Source organism: Ascaphus truei, chromosome 1 (assembly GCF_040206685.1).
Source record: "Ascaphus truei isolate aAscTru1 chromosome 1, aAscTru1.hap1, whole genome shotgun sequence".
NCBI classification, from domain to species: Eukaryota; Metazoa; Chordata; class Amphibia; order Anura; family Ascaphidae; genus Ascaphus; species Ascaphus truei.
In genome coordinates, this window is record NC_134483.1 from 413,650,247 (window position 1) to 413,668,198 (window position 17,952).

Here is a 17,952-nt window from a genome sequence, read left to right on the forward strand (position 1 = left end):
TCTGTGTCTGTGTCTGTGTCTGTGTGTGTATTTTTTTTTTTTTTTTTACAGGAATGTCTTCATATACTGATACGCTCCTGAAAGGATGTCCATAAAGTGAACTTCTTTTTATCGAACCCTATTTTCCCATTGACATCCATTATATAATTAGAGATGCGTTCTTACAGAAAAAAATTCAGCTGTAAGAAATCACACTTAAGAATTAAGCAAACCTTATTATTATTTTTTTTAAGCACATGTGTACTGGGAAATTGATAATTGTATGATTAATATTTTATCAAAATGAAGAGCGTGGAGAAACCAGTTCAGTATGAAAAGCGCACATACAAACAACCTATGAATATTATTTATTTATAAAATGTTTTACCAGGAAGTAAGTAGCAGAAGGAACACAGGGCACAACGGATTTGAACACTTGATGTGTTGGCTCAAATAAATGAGTTTAGATTTTCAAATCCGTTGTCCCCTGTGTTCCTTCTGCTACTGATCTAGGACTGGATACAGGCTTTTGTTCAAGCACGGGAGCACCTGTAATTGTATCATTCAAATAATTTTTCTAGGTGTGCAGCATTCACTTTATATATGTGGACTACTTACCAGGAAGTAATACATTGAGAGTTACCTCTCGTTTTCAAGTATGTCCTGGGCACAGAGTGAATAGCGCTAGGACAAATCATAGACCGTGCATTGTACAATTGAGCCGATTTTTTCATGTTTTGCCATGTGGCATAAAGTAATACCTGAGACCTCTCCCAGCTTGTGGAGTGTAGTGGAAAAAGGGTCTCTCTTCTACTGGAAGTTTCCTGATTGAAATCTCCCTCAATTGTCACTGCCTAGCATCCATCTGCACTTTGTCTCGACCCTGATTAAGTGCGCCTCTTCTATGTGTAGGATTGGCAAAATCCCGGGCGCCTTGACCTAAACTTTCCCTTTTGACTCCTAAGGTTAATGCAGTTACAGTATATGCCGACCTGTCAGTCACCACCATGACTTGCAAACATGCGCCCATGATGCTGTTGTTGCATTTATTTTCTTATTACTAACCACAGAAAGTATACGTTTCGGGGGTGAGACGTCAGGTGTAAATGATTCATCGATCAAACAGAGCAATAACTATTTGATTACAGCGCTTACACATGATCAGTCCTTTTCGATTGGCTGTATATAATCCTGGTTGACACTGGTACAATTGTATTCACTTTTACAACTTTGTCCATTTTTATAACATAAATTTTGCAACATTAATCTATGTTACTACTTCTGCTCAGCGATTTGACATTTACCAGTAGACCCCGGGCTCTTTAATTAGTTCTCCCAAGGGGCCAGACAAGAAAACATTTCAGGTATATTTTAGATATACTTAAAGAAACAAATATTAACGTAATTTTACTTAAATTAACACATATTCTATTTCAGCTTTTTGAAAGCATATATATATATATATATATAACATCTGTACTATAAATAGTTCCATTACCTTAACGTACAAGTTTGTTTCACTGTTAACCTGCATGTAGCTGCAGGAGCAGAGAGTTTTAAGTCCACATCGTAGACCGCAAATTGAAGAGCCCTAGTAGTAGGCGGCTGTATTTATTTGTATATATTCTCTCTCACCCATCTGTCTCTGTTGCCCCTCCTGGCAGCATTTGTTTACACAAGTTGCCTAGTAAACATTGCACTGAATTTCACGCATGTCTTTTTTCTTGGTGGCATGTCTCAATTGGAGCATTTTGGGTTCTGTGTACAGCACCTCAGTTAACATAAACATCACCTGATGCATCTCTCTCATTTATTTCTATATAATGTGCATGAGGTTTAATGCTTTGAAAATCTCAGATGTAAATTTGTAACTCCACCGATCTTCACGTCTCCTGAGCGTTTGTTTAGTTTCTTTTGTATTCCTTATTTAGTGGGATCTTGCTTCTACATTCTTTAGTTGCCGGTTACGTGTGAATTCATAGGGGATGTTTTAGCAATAAATGTACACGTTTTGAATAATTTACTGCATGCATCAATATATCCTGACACCATACTCGCATTTTCTCTGCCTGTATCATAACGGTTTGGGCAGTTGTTATATGGATCAATAGGAGGGATTAAAAGAGGAGCTATAGTAAGGTAATGTAAGTAATTTTCATCTCTTGCATTTCTCATGAATGTTATGACCGACTTTTCCCTTCTCTAGGAAACACGCTTTCCATCCTGGTTTTCCCTGCTTAACAAGACAACAGAATCCAACTACACCTTCCCTTCTCTTTTCGTATCATTTTACCAAAGGTTTGTCCTTTTAGTTACCTGAATTTTCGAAACCACCCGAGAAGATCTGCTGATTTGTTATTAGATGATCCCCTGGTTCAGGAGCAATTTGCCGATTTGCCAGTACTAAGGGAAATAAAAATGGCCTCATGCTGCATCATTATGATCTAACTCAGGGGAGGTCAACTTCAGTTCTCAAGGGCCACCAGCAGGCCAGGTAGGGATATCCCTGCTTCAGTACAGGTGGCACAATCAGTGACAGTCATTGACTGAGCCACCGATTGAGTCACCTGTGCTGAAGCGGGGATATCCTTAAAACCTGACCTATTGGTGGCCCCTGAGGACTGCAGTTGGCCACCCCTGGCTAACTAGTTTTGGACAGGAATGTGACTTGGAAGCAGTGTGTTCCCTTTGCCGATTGACTTGCTCTGTTTTCATTAATACGTCTGTAGTTAATATTTTTTTGAAGCAGAGAGATTCCTGGTGATCTGGAAGCAGCAATCCTGCTTCAAAGGCCTTACCTGTTTAGATAACAAGAAAATAGTATGCTTTAAACTTGGAGTTCCAATAAAATACCAAGCCATGTAACTTCACCTCCCCCACCTTTAATAGTTGTCTTATAATGTAGGAATTGTTTAGTAGCTTTGCAATTTTGGGCATGAAAACTGAGGAGCTCAGTAATGGAACATTCAGTGTAATTCTCATTGTTTATTTGTAAAGCGCCAGCATATTCTGCAGCGCTACTGCAATGGGGGTACGGAGATTTGATAATTACATAAACAGAGTTGCATACAAGCGAGGACAAACATACACAAACAGATACAAAAGGTAATGAGGGCCCTGCTTGTGAGGGCTTACACTAGTGCAGTACAATAAGGGGGTAGTTGGCAATCCATGTTTAAGAAAGATAATGTTGTAGCCTTTTTAGTCCAATCGGATATATATAAAAGGAAATATCAACATCTCTGTTGATATGATGCAGTGCATTCAGTTTTTGCTCATTATTGCTGACTTGATGAAAGGAGGTTAGCGCCTTGAAAGCTTCTCACTGTAAAATGTTGTTAGTCCATGAAAAATATCTTATGCAGAGGTGTTGATACATGTTCTATATACTGAACGAAAGAAATAATCCTGCAGCATCTGCAAAGGTTGTAGTAGTCAAGGCTGAGGTTTTATGTAATCTGTCACATTACGTGACAATTGTTAGGCTAAGGCCTGCTGCGGTCGGCGGCGCACGAGGGCCACCAGCCCCTTACCTCAAGGGTGCTGGTCCTCGCTGCCTCCTTCCGACTGGGCTGACTGCGTGCTGTGACGCGGCAGCCCGCCGGAGCTGCAAGCTCCTGGTGATTTGCAGCTCTGACACGTCACGTTGTGCGGCAGTCAGCCAATGAGGAGGGGAGGGAGGCGGCTACGGGAGGGAGGTGGCTACGGGAGGGATGTGGAATCCCTCCCCGTGTTTGCTTAGGGGGTGACGGGGCACAGAATCCGCTCACTGTCTCTCCCCGGCTATGGTTTCTGGGGAGCTGCAGAGACGGAGGGGGTCTGTGACATCCGCGGGACCGCACAGCCTGGAGAGGGACATTACATTACCCCCTGTCATGGCCGCGCCCCCACGACCCTCTTGGCCATGCCCCCCCGCGCTGAAAAAAGTCAGCTGCAGACCGCAGATCGCGGTGCAGTGACATGCACGCTCCGCCGGCAAGCAAGGCGGCCGTGTGGGCGCGTGCAGCGGGGCCTCAGCCTAAGGGTCCTTGCAAAACACATTTTTTGCGTCCGCTATTTGTTACTAGAAAATGCGCAATAATATAGGACTAGGGTGAGGTGCTGGTTTGAAAGATTTTATGAGCAGGGCCCTCATTACCTGTTGGTATCTGTTCGTGCTTGTTTGTCCTCACCCGTATGTAACTGTTAATGTTTTTGTAATATACGCAACTCTGTATCCACATTGTTCTGCGCTGCGGAATATGTTGGCGCTTCACCAATACACGATAATAATATTAATAAAAACTAAAATAAAATTGGATATGCTACATGCACATTCCCTTTTTAAAGCAAGACAGCTGAAACCACCTTCCTTCCCGTTTAAAATAATTAGATTTCATCCATTCCAAATAACTGTAATATCAGATTAGCTTTGCAATGGTGAAATAGAATATCATATATTTTTATAAGTGGCTATAAAATGGAAAACAATTATTTAAAAAAAAAAATATATAACAGGTTGACGTAAAATTTGAAGTGAAAGCAAATCACGTGCATAGATATTAGAAGTGTCCACGAGGGGCCCCAGGAGGACATTTAGTGTAAACTACAGTGAGGAAAGCGAGCGAGTTGGAATGAGTGATAGAGCGTAACTAATGAGTGTGAGAAAGGGACTAGTTGCAGAAGAACAATGAAAGCAGATCCTATCGAAACAAGGGACAATGCCGTATTTAGAAATGGGTTGCTTTAGCCAGAGCTGTTTAGGATGTGTGGATTAGTTTTACTTTACAGTATTTTTACTCTTAAAACAAACGACCAGATCTCACCACTTACTAAGTGCTGTTTGTGCACATGTTGGACCACTGATTGTTCCATGACAAGCATGGGCGCCAACACAAGCTCTAACGATCTGCAATGATAGAACACAGCAATGCAAGAAATATTTAATGTCTGAGCTGGCTTAAATCTACCTGATTGTTAGATGTTCATACAACGCATTTATTTCTACATTAAATGTTATTTGGAATTACTTGGATTAACCAATGTTATAGAGAAAATGTGGATTAGTTCAGGTTAAGTGTAAAAGTTAAAAACTGCTTTTATTTGACATTGATATTACAGCATAAGTATCAGCTTGACACTTTTTTTTGCCTCTTGGAATATACAGTACAGTATATAACCATTTATACGGCATTTCTTTTGTTTTCCTTTTGTGAGAGCACAGTCTGACGCCAATTCATTATCAAGTGGGCCCGAAAGACTTCAAATTGCCACCTGATCCCCTACAACGCGACCTGAATTATCATTGGGAAAAGCCACTTCCAAGGCTGTGCTTTTAGTGCTGGCGACGTAGCTCCAAAACAAATCCATTGCCTCCATCGCAAGCGTTTTTAGTAAGGCCCGGGCCATAGAGGGGTGAGGAGATCCGAGCCGCGCTGACGCTGAGGCTCGCCTGCTGAAATCTGCACGATTTCATGCCCATGCAGGCGAGCCAGCGGGCGCGATCGGAGGTGGTGGGAGACTGAGGGAGGCGGGGCAGTGACGTCGCTGGGCCAATCGCCCGCGACACACTGACGTCGACGTCACAGCGCCGTGACGTTGACGCAGCTCCGCGCTGATTGGATGTTTTTAGCCGACAGCGCGCTGAAAAACAGCTTGACGCTCGGCTGAAAACTCCAGCGCCTCAGCACGCCTGCGGACGCTCGCGTGAGGCCCCTCTAAAGGCATCCTCATTGAGGATGTAGGGGCTCAGCGCGGAGCGTCCGCACGGCTCAGTACGGCCTGTCCTTCTATGGACTCGGCCTAAGGGCGGCGGAGCGACGTCGTGACCAAAACTTTTGAAGCCGGGTAAATTTGATTTTTTTTTTTAGACAGTCGCTACATGTGACTGTCTCTAAACCAATCAGAGAGTGCTGCTCGCCCCCTTCGTGACGTCACTGGCCTTGTCGCCAGCGATGTCGCTTAAAAGTAAAATATGATTTTCGCTAGTGGCGACGGGTGACGTCGCCGTCACCGTCGCCAACCCTATAAGCACGGCCTAAATTCTACTCTTTTATATAGGCTATTGTTCAAGGAGTCCCTTTCAATTACAGTGAGAATCCAGGTATTACATAACTCACCATCATCACTCAATCAAGGTTTATAGTTTATGGTGATCTGTTTTCTAAATGAGATCATAGTTTGCAACTTCCAGTTACCCACTGTAACATTGATTTGTATGTGTAAATCGCATCAATCGAAGTAAAGCTCCGTCCTTGTATGATGAAACGTAAACAATTTACTACATCGAGTATTAGTAAAATGTTATTTCCCAGCTTTTAAGTAGATAACGTTGGGACTTTCCAAACATGAATCAAAAGGCAAAACTTTGTTTAACAGAGGCGGCTGGGTGTTTTACATTTTTTGCCAGGATGTGCTGAAAATGTTGACATTAGCGTTTGGAAGTTTGAACATATATAAATCAAAAAATTATTTTAAAAGGTGATGTTTATAATATAATGTAGAACCTTGCAGTCTTCAGTTCTTTTATGATATGAACATTTTTATTTCAATTTGTGTGTCATGGGTTACTTTAAATGTTTACAGATTGTTGAGTGTGATTACATTTTTTAACATAAGCTATTTTTATGGGACACACAGCAATCTTTTAACTTTTGAAATTTGGGTGGGATGCTGTGTGACTTAAAACAAAGCTACAAAGCAGAAGTCTGTTATTTCAGAGTTCTCTGCCAGTGCATTTGAGAACACAAAGGTATATAATGAGGAAACTAACTAATGCAAAACATACAGTACTATTTATTCACAAAAGACCGCTAATTCAAGAGTTTATTTATGATCTTTTTTTAAGTATTAACAGTGGCAGAAATAAGTAGGATCTATGTAAGTGGTAAAGGGGTACTTCTTGAAGCATAGCTTGGAACGATCCATATGCCTTTTAATTGTTTGTGCTCAAAGCTCCCAAACTTTGTAAAGCTGGCCACCCAAAGGCTTGTCTTTAGGACCCCCATTTGTATTTGGTACACAAAGCAAAATTGTCAAGATTTGGGGTTGGCCCACCAAAAAAAATCTTCTTTAAAAGAATAAGTGATTCCAGGTAGAGGAATATACTAATTGGGCTATTGATGCCTTTATTGTCTTTGACAGTGAGAATGGCACTTTTTATGACTCCCTTTGTAACTCTGTCCTGCTTTTTCAGTCCCGCTTTCTGTGTCTCCAAGTGCGTATATACCTCCAGGTACTCTTAAGTCCCCCTTGAAAGTATCTGGACCCTCTTATAAGACCGGCACCCGCACCCGGCATAAGAAACTATAACTAAGAATTGCAGAAGGCACTGATTCCAATTTCTCCTTTTGTTACTAGTACCTACCCAGTCCCCCTCATCAAGACCTACTTCCTAAAGAAGTTGAAGCAGGTTTGTGGGTTGATGCATCGCTTCCTGTTTTCACATAAAGATGTTTTGTCCATTCCTTCTATAACAAAGGCTATTGAAATCTGTAAATGACTTATGATACACTACTATCTTAAGGTAAAATACTATATACAGTATTTCCACTCGTAAAGAAACACCTTACACCGTTTAAAGGAATTGTCAGTTAAGTACGTTTATAGTTGTTCATTTATTTTACTGTGTGTGTAACACAGAAAGGTGTCTCCAATGTACGGTGTTCGAATAAAAGCTACATTAAACCTCTCAAAAAAAAAAAATTGCGTCATAAATGATCCCAGTGGTCTCTCCGAGCACTGTGCCCTCTGGAGGACCCAGCGTTCTGTTGCTGTGTACCCCGTTGCTCCCAGCATAACCAGCACTGCCGCAGCCAGTCAATAATGGGCACATTGCACCTGGTTGTGGATTGGTTCACCTGCATTTTCATTATCTTCCCAAGGCCACGTTACATTGTAATTGGGCTTTCCCAGTGGCAGGACCCATGGCTACATCGGAAAAACATATTGCATTTGCCTTCCATCTGTTTAGTCCAGTAATAGTATTTAATATAAAGTATATAACATATTTGTATTATGTTTTGAGGAGTGTACAGATCTATTCCCGCACACCTTGCATAAACCAGCCTTTTGTCGTTACAGCACTTAACATGTTCACTGCATAGATTACCACAGTATATTTTTAAATAGTACTAAAGTATTTAACATTTAAATCTAATAATAAAATAGCAGCCTTATAAACATGTAGGTAAAGTGATGAGCTGCAGCAAAATGCACATTTGGGGGGTGGGGGTGGGAGGGTTTGACTGATTTTAGTATGGTGTAAGATGTTATCTTAATATGTTATATTTTTTATGTTAATTAGAGCTCATTTCTGGCGATCTATGACATTGGCCTGTTAAGTGCATTGATAACAGAGGACTGCTTTAGCCATAATCACTGCAACTTCACTGCTGCCTCTTTTCTGCAATTTATGAATGAGCTCCCAAACTAATACTTAAATAATGTTTTATTTGCTTGGACATCTCCTTTTCTTTTTAAAGTTTGGACTTTGTGCCTAAATTTGCAATGCTATTAAACAATCTAAATGAAGAAATACGCTTAGCAGTGTTTTCTAAGGTTTATGAACTTAGGGTCGAGGTGGAGAATGACAGGGTATGTGGCCTGGAATTTCCGGGATATACTTTTAATGTTTCAGGAACTTTGTCTGTTCTTGCCTATGGGACAGGTGGCCAAAAAAGTAATCCCTGATCTTCTCTCTAAAAATAGTCAATGTGAAGGTTTGTGTTGTGTATAGTGCCAATTAGAGCTGCTTGTTTTTTTAAAAGTGCAGCAATACAGTTATCACACGTAAGATACATTATATGGGGGAGATGAGAGGTGGGGGAGAAAAGAGAGATGGGGTTCCCCACAATTTCACAATTTCATTCTAGGATTCTTTAACCAAAAAAAGGTGGAAAACCACTGGTCTAGTCCTACTACTTGTTGCTTTAATTTGCTACATATTCATTTTAACAATTTCTTGTCCAATGGTTATGGTATGTTGCACCAATAAAAATAAATAGCAAAGCTTCAAAATTCAACGTAAATTGTTACTTGACATTTTTTTCTTTTCAAATAGTTGGAAATGACAACGCCCAACAAAACTCCACCTGGTGTTGATTCCAAACAGTTGGAAAGGACTGGAACTATTCGAGAAATTGGCTCGCAGGCTGTTTGGTCCTTGTCGTCGTGCAAACCAGGTAATAATTAAATGAGAATAACCAAAATGTAATTTACCAGGATGTTCATGTTCATTATCAAGACACAAAATGGAGGAGAAGCTGGTTTAGTTTTTTTTTTTTTTTTTTGTCAACCTCCAAGTTCAAATCAAAAGATCTTCTACCTCCTAATTTGTAATTGTAGTCTTTAGTAGTATTTGACAAGAATGAAGAGAAGATAGAAACATTTATTTTGGGAAATACTTGCAATGGTATCATCACGGTTTATTTGGTTCTCTTAGTTTTATCTTAGTCAGTCAAGAATGAATACGTGTAAAATTTTCTCCATTTTGTCCAATGACTGAAGGTACTTGGGGGAAAAAAGCCTTGCGGCACTTGTTGTCTTTCCAAGAAGGATCTCCACATTACAAAGAAAAGATGGAAAATAAATAGTTATTTTGTCCCAATGTTAGAAAATGAAGCTTAAACCCATTGCTCTTTTTGCTTCAAATATTTTTCTTCTTTTATTTTATTACTTGTAGACTTAGAAAGAAAGACGTTTAAAGTTTCTGCAAATTGCTCACCTATTTCAATTTTTTCAGGCCTAAATAAGATTTTTCTGTATAAGCAATAACTCCAAGCTTAATTTTGACCATTTTAATTTATTTTCTTAAGGATTTGGAGTTGACCAGTTACGAGATGACAATCTAGAAACCTACTGGCAGTCAGATGGATCTCAGCCTCACTTGGTGAACATTCAGTTTCGGTACATTTTTATTTATTTTTTTGTATTCCATGCTTCATTTTACCAGGCAAGATGTTTTGGTTTCTATTCCATGCTTTGTGTAAGAAAACTTGACTGTTTCGGTCTGTATAATCCCCATAAACGCAAAAGACAAAAAGAACCAAAATCAGTAATATCGCCTAATAAATCAAAAGCTACTGATGGTGCTGGGGATAAAACATGTATGAAAAACAAAAAGAAGAAAAGTATCCCACAAAAATCACTCTGGTGTACAAAAGTATAACAAGTTTATTAAAGACACATCACGTGACATACAAACAAAATAAAACACGTGTACCTACAAGTATGGAGAAAACAACCAGCCTGTAGTAATGAGCAAATCCTAATCTAAAGCCAGTCACGTGGAGGCACAAGGGCAGAGAACGGGATTGACAGCCTTATTGAGCTCAAACAGGACATTTATCCATCTATGTGATACAGCCTCTTCTTTGTCTCCCAATAGCCTTTTCAAGTTGTTTTGCTCTTCATACATCAGTTTCATACTGTGCATTTATTTTGTTTGCCAGTCTGTGTATTCCCTGCCTAGCATTTACTTGATTATTTGGTTTATGTTGTTCACCTTTATGATTAGTTGAGCAGAGTATTATTTTGTGCATTATGTATTTGTAGTAGGATCCGTGGTGTGGGTTTTTTCCTTTAGCTAGATCTGGGTTTTACATTCTCAGCTGAGAGTTTTTCTCTTGTTGACCGGCCGGTCCACAGAAGGGAGACAGAAGGGAGGCCTCATTTGTGCCTCACCATTCTGACACCAATTTGTCATCTTGACTTCATATGTCAATTATGTACTTTTTCTGGCTTTAGTTTAGGATTTGCTCATTACTACAGGCTGGTTGTTTTCTCCATACTTGTAGGTACATGAGAGTGTTTTATTTTGTTTGTATGTCATGTGATGTGTCTTTAGTAAACTTGTTATACTTTTGTACACCAGAGTGCTTTTTGTGGGATACTTTCCTTCATTTTGTGTATATATATACAGCTAAACCCCGTTATAACGCGGTCCTTGGGGTCCACAACCCAAAGACCGCGTTACAACCAGGGTCGCGTTAAAATTTCACCGGCATCAGCTCTGGAGCTTCCTCATTACAGATTTAAATCTCCTCCATTTTGCCGCCTTACCAGTGCTCTCCTCTTCCTGCTGTCCACGTGCTCATATCTCTCTGCTCTGCTCATCTCTCTGCTCTCTTGCCGTCGTATGCCATTGTTTTTTTCAAACATTCAATTCAATGCTTTATTTACTACCAGACACAGACACAAACACAATTAAACATTAATACATTTTGTACAAAACACATGCAGGGATTGAACTTGGGACCTTCTGATACCAATGCCTTGCTTCTTACCTCTACACCATAGGCTTGGTGTGACAAGACAGAACCTATAAATATATTTATCCTCTACAACACAAGGTACATGTCAATGTGAAATCTTAAGTCTATTTCTAGCTGTCTATGACATCACACAGAACTCTTACCAACATATGCAAGGGTCCTGGGTTCAATTCCTGTATGAAATGGTATAATTAACTTTTTTAATAAATTATTATTTTAATTATGTTGTATAATTTATAAATATATTATTCTTTATTATTCTTTATTAAGTAATAATTATTCATTAATCAATAATGATGTATTAATAATAATTCATTATTAATCATTCTTTATGATTAATTATGTATTATTAATAAGTATGATGATTAATTATTATTAGCAGTTAATTAACTAATTAATAATTAATAATTATGTATTAAGTATTATTAATAATTATTTTTTAATAATTATTAATTAATAATACTATTATTATTAATTATATTATGATTAATTAATTATCATTAACAATTAATAATTTTGACTAATTAATAAGTATTACTAATACCTAATAATTATTAATATCCAATTAGTAATAATAATTATTAATACTTAATTATTAATAAAATTTATTAATACTTAATAACTATTAATAATTAGTAAGTATTAATAATTGTTGTTAATAATTAAGTATTAATAATTATTATTACTAATTGGGTGCTAATAATTATTAAGTAATTATTAATACTTAATTATTAATAACAATTATTAATACTTACTAATTATTAATAATTAGTAAGTATTAATAATTGTTATTAATAATTAAGTATTAATAATTACTTAATAATTATTAGCACCCAATTAGTAATAATAATTATTAATACTTAATTATTAACAACAATTATTAATACTTACTAATTATTAATAGTTATTAAGTATTAATACGTTTTATTAATAATTAGTAAGTAAGTATTAATACGTTTCATTAATAAGTAAGTATTAATAATTATTATTAAGTATTTAGTAATAATTATTAATTAGTTAATTAACTGTTAATAATAATTAATAATCATACTTATTAATAATACATAATTAATCATAAAGAACATCATTATTGATTAATGAATAATTATTATTTAATAAAGAATAATAAAGAATTATATATTTATAAATTATACAACATAATTAAAATAATAATTTATTAAAAAAGTTAATTATACCATTTCATATAGGAATTGAACCCAGGACCCTTGCATATGTTGGTAAGAGTTCTTCCACTAGACCACAGAACTGTGTGATGTCATAGACAGCTAGAAATAGACTTAAGATTTCACATTGACATGTACCTTGTGTTGTAGAGGATAAATATATTTATAGGTTCTGTCTTGTCACACCAAGCCTATGGTGTAGAGGTAAGAAGCAAGGCATTGGTATCAGAAGGTCCCGAGTTCAATCCCTGCATGTGTTTTGTACAAAATGTATTAATGTTTATTTGTGTCTGTGTCTGTGTCTGGTAGTTAATAAAGCATTGAATTGAATGTTTGAAAAAAAAAAAAACAACCCCCGATGGCACACGACGGGCAGAGAGATGAGCACGTGGTCAGCAGGAAGAGGAGAGAGATGAGCACGTGGACAGGACAGCTGTAAGAGGAGAGTGTAAGGCGGCAAAATGGAAAATTTGAGATGCAGGTAAGCCGGCAAAATGGAGGCTTTCAATTCGGGAGCCATGCTCAGACCGCGTTATAACCGATTCGCGGTATAGCGAGGCGCGTTATAACGGGGTTTAGCTGTATATAGATATAGATATATATATCTATCTATCTATCTATCTATATATATATATATATATATCTATATATATATATATCTACATAGATATATATATATATATATACACAGTGCAAAAAGTGGCACTGTGTGCTCATTTGCATGTCATTTCCCAGAATCCCTTGCTGCAGTGGAAGTGCTGTGTGCTGGGTGATAATGGGGAAAGGCGGGGTTGCAGACCTGCCTAAGACATTCAGATGAGCATACAGTTGTATTTACATTTGATAATATATATATCTTCTATTATATATTTTTTTTTTTAAACGTATGTTGGCTGTGCTTATGGGCAATCTGATTGGTCCGTCGGTCTGTCACTCAGCCTCTGGCCAATCAGATTGGTCCGTCGGCCCCCCGCCCCCCCATGCCTCTCATTCCAGTGTGCTCTAACAGTCTAACCCACTCTTACACACACACCACCCTCACACCGCATGCGCCTCTCCAAGACTGCCTACCACACGTGCACCAGCCGCCGCCTCCCGCCCAGGTAAGTTACTAAACCGCCGCCTCACACCCCTGCGCCTCCGGCCTCCCCTCCCAGCTCACACCCCTGCCGCCGGCCCGTGCCTCAAACCCCTGTGCCTCCGGCCTCGCTTCCCGCCTCGCAGCTCACACCCCTGCGGCCTCAATCCGGCCCGCCGCCTTACACCCCGGCGCCTCCCGCCTCAACCGGCCGGGAGCAAGCGATGGAGAGTAAGCTGGGAAGCGGCCGCCCGGTAGAGTAAGCGGGGGAGCGGTGCGGACGGGGGAGTAAGCAGGGAAGCGGCCGGCAGGACCCAGCAGGGAAGCGGACGGCCGGGACCACGCGGGGTAGTGGCCGTACACCGCCAATTTCAACCCTCCCGACTCACCTCCCACTTAGGCCAGGAACACACATGGCGCTTCCTGCCGCCGCGTGCACGCGCCTCCGTCTGCTGAACATCATCAGCAGATGGAATGTTCCGCGGACAGGGGGGGGGAGCAGACGAACGACCGACCGACAAGCCGAAACAGCGGGGGAACGGACGGCCGGACGGGGGAGCAAGTGGCCGCTGGATACATAAATTATGTCACCACCTCCCCCATCTTCACCTCCCCCCCACCTTCACCTCCCCCCCACCTCCTCCCCCCCACCTACACCTTCCCCCTGCCTTACCCCCCCCTGCCTTACCGCCCTTTACCCCTGCCTTACCGCCCTTTGCCCCTGCCTTACCGCCCTTTGCCCCTGCCTTACCGCCCTTTGCCCCTGCCTTACCGCCCTTTGCCCCTGCCTTACCGCCCTTCGCCCCTGCCTTACCGCCCCCCGCCCCTGCCTTAACGCCCCCCCGCCCCTGCTTTCCCACTTTTACGGACCCCCTGCCTTTCACCCGCCCTCCCGCCTCTGCCTTTTGCCCACCCTCCCGCCTCTGCCTTTTGCCCTCCCGCCTCTGCCTTTTGCCCTCCCTCCCGCCTCTGCCTTTTGCCCGCCTCTGCCTTTTGCCCGCCTCTGCCTTTCGCCCGCCCACCCGCCTCTGCATTTTGCCCACCCGCCTCTGCCTTTCACCCGCCCACCCGCCTCTGCCTTTTGCCCGCCTCTGCCTTTTGCCCACCCACCTCTGCCTTTCACCCGCCCGCACTCCCGCCGCCTCTGCCTTTCACCCAACCACTACCTCACACCCCTGCGCCCCACAGCCGCCGCACGCACTCAGACACCCGCCGCCTCTCATCCACCCGCCCCACTCGACACACACCTGCCGCCTCCCGCCCCTACGCAACGACATCACTGAACATCCCCTGCCCTCACCACCCACCCTCCACCACACATCCTAGCGGGACACACGCCTCACATTTTTACATCACTTATGTCACCAAAATATACATTGTTCTGTGGTGTGTTTAGAATAAACCATTTTTAAACAACAACATCGGATTACATTTTCTTACATCTATATTTTCAGCCCTTGAGCCAAACTTCACGGCAGACCACGTTTCAAGGGTCCCTACACTAATATAAATTCTTAATAACCTGTGCATTGCCAGGAAGAATGATTTATAATAAATCTGTCAATATAAGTTGCAAAAGTTCTAAGTCTGATTGAAGCTTTTATTAACTTGTACATTACCAGGAAAAGCACTCTGTAATAGATTTGTCACAATCACACTTTTGCAACTCATATTGACAGATTTATTATAAATCATTCTTCCTGGCAATGCACAGGTTATTAAGAATTTATATTAGAGTAGGGACCCTTGAACGTGGTCTGCCGTGAAGTTTGGCTCAAGGGCTTACAACAATTTGGCCAAAATGTTAAACTAAAAGACCATTTTATTTATTAGTTATTAATACATGTATATTTAGGCACTGTACCGTATATAAGTTTTTCTGGATGTGCACTGAGCTCTGTCTGTGTTTTATGTTATGTCTCTGGTTTTAAATATAAATTGCCATGCTCAGTAGCACTCCTCTGTGAAACTTATATGCTTATATATATGTTGTGGGTATTTTGGGGGTTCAATTTGAGCTTGTAGGTGTTCTGTATGATCTATATTTTCAACATTATTATACAACCTTTCCACCAAATAGTCAACCTATTGTTCCCCTATTTATAAATAATACTACCTATTACGGATTTACACCACGGGCAACACCGGGTATATCAGCTAGTATGTGTGTGTGTGTGTGTGTGATATATATATATATATATATATATATATATATATATATATATATACATACACACACACACACACACACACACACACACACACACACACACACACACACACACACACACACACACACACACATATATATACACACATATATATATATATACACACACACATATATACACACACACACACACACACAGTTAAGTTAGGCCCGGAAATAATTGGACACTGATACAAGTTTTGTTATTTCGGCTGTGTACCAAAATAAATTCAAGTTACCATTAAATAATGAATATGGGCTTAAAGTGCAGTCTATCAGCTTTAATTTGAGGGTATTCACATCCAAATTGGAGGAAGGGTTTAGGAATTACATCTCTTTTTAATATGTAGCTCCCTCTTTTTCAAGGGACCAAAAGTAGTTGGACAATTGACTCAAAAGCTGTTTCGTGGACAGGTGTGGGCTATTCCTTCGTTATTTCATCATCAATTAAGCAGGTACTTGGTCTGGAGTTGATTCCAATTGTGGCATTCGCATTTGGAAGCTGTTGCTGTGAACCCAGAACATGCGGTAAAAGGAGCTCTCAATGCAAGTGAAACAGGGCATCCTTAGGCTGCAAAAAAAGAAAGAAAATTCACCAGAGAGATAGCAGGAACATTAGGAGTGGCCAAATCAACAGTTTGGTACAGTCTGAGAAAAAAAGAATGCACTGGTGAGCTCTGCAACACAAAAAGACCTGGACGTCCATGGAAGACAACAGTGGGGGATGATCGTAGGATCCTTTCCATGGTAAAGAAAAACCCCTTCACAATATCCAGCCAAGTGAAGAACACTCTCCAGGAGGTAGGCATATTATTATCCAAGTCTACCATAAAGAGAAGACTACACGAGAGCAAATGCAGAGGGTTCCCCACAAGGTGAAAACCATTCATAAGCCTCAATAATAGAAAGGACAGATTTAAACTTTGCCATACCATATATAAAAAAGCCAGCCCAGTTCTGGAACAGCATTCTTTGGACAGATGAAACTAAAATCAACCTGTTCCAGAATGATGGGAAGAAAAAAGTATGGAGAAGGCTTGGAACGGCTCATGATCTGAAGGCATACCACATCATCTGTAAAACACGGTGGAGGCAGTGAGATGTCATGGGCATGCATGGCTTACAATGGCACTGGGTCACTAGTTTTATTGATGATGTGACAGAAGACAGAAGCAGCCGGATGAATTCTGAAGTGTATAGAGATATATTGTCTGCTCAGATTCAGCCAAATTCAGTGAAGTTGATTGGACGGCGCTTCACTTTACAGATGGACAGTGACCCAAAACATACTGCGAAAGCAAGCCAGGAGTTTTTTAAGGCAAAGAAGTGGAATATTCTGCAATGGCCGAGTCAATCACCTGATCTCAACACGATCGAGCATGGATTTCACTTGCTGAAGACAAAACTTAAGGCAGAAAGACCCACGAACAAATAATAACTGAAGACAGCTGCAGTAAAGGCCTGGCAAAGCATCACAAAGGAGGAAACCCAGCGTTTGGTGATGTCCATGCGTTCCAGACTTCAAGCAGTCATTGCCTGCAAAGGATTTCCGACAAAGTATTAAAAATGAACATTTTATTTATGATTGTGTTAGTTTGTCCAATTACATTTGAGCCCCTGAAATAAGGGGACTGTGTATGAAAATGGTTGCAATTCCTAAACGTTTCATACAATATTTTTGTTCAAACCCTTGAATTAAAGCTGAAAGTCTGCACTTCTATTGCATCTCGGTTGTTTCATTTCAAATCCATTGTGGTCGTGTACAGAGCCAAAACTATGAAAATTGTATCAGTGTCCAATTATTTCCAGACCTAACTGTACCTCCACCGTTACCATATAGCCAATAAAGAATGACATGTAAATGTGCTCACAAGTGATATTCTTTAATATATATATATATTACATACAGTGTTCGACAAACCTATACATCTGCACGCCCCGGGCGAGTGGATTTAACACCGTGGCGAGCTCCTATTGGCCCAAGCAGCACACGTGTTTTTTTTTTTTTACATTTTTCCCTGCTCGCGCTGCTGTCTAATTTCCCCCGCTCGCGCTGGAGGAAGAAAAAAAAGCCGGAGGCGGGTTCATGTTGCTGCAGGAGCTTACCCCGCCTCCGGCTCCCTGAGCAGTGCCTTCCCTCCTGCCCCGCCTCTCTGAGCACGTTTCTCCTCCCCGTAGCAGCCAGAGAGTGCCTCCGCAGGCCTCCACATACCTGCCAATGGCCCCTGCATACCTCCCAATGGCCCCCGC

At 40.7% G+C, this 17,952-nt stretch overlaps 1 protein-coding gene across 10 annotated transcripts in view; it reads left to right on the top strand.

Annotated features, from left to right (window-relative positions):
• ANAPC10 (anaphase promoting complex subunit 10) overlaps window positions 1-17,952 on the top strand; it is a 66,589-nt gene that overhangs the window by 204 nt on the left and 48,433 nt on the right. For 3 of the 10 annotated variants that reach the window (XM_075614238.1, XM_075614297.1, XM_075614290.1), the window contains exons 2-5: window positions 2,186-2,277; window positions 7,318-7,369; window positions 9,020-9,140; window positions 9,774-9,864. In XM_075614238.1, coding sequence (XP_075470353.1) covers window positions 9,026-9,140; window positions 9,774-9,864 — 206 coding nt within the window. In that variant the 5' untranslated portion in view covers window positions 2,186-2,277; window positions 7,318-7,369; window positions 9,020-9,025. Of the gene's footprint in view, window positions 1-25; window positions 182-2,185; window positions 2,278-7,317; window positions 7,484-9,019; window positions 9,141-9,773; window positions 9,865-17,952 lie in introns of those variants that run through there. The other 7 variants (XM_075614249.1, XM_075614229.1, XM_075614277.1 and 4 more) reach the window with 5 other exon arrangements.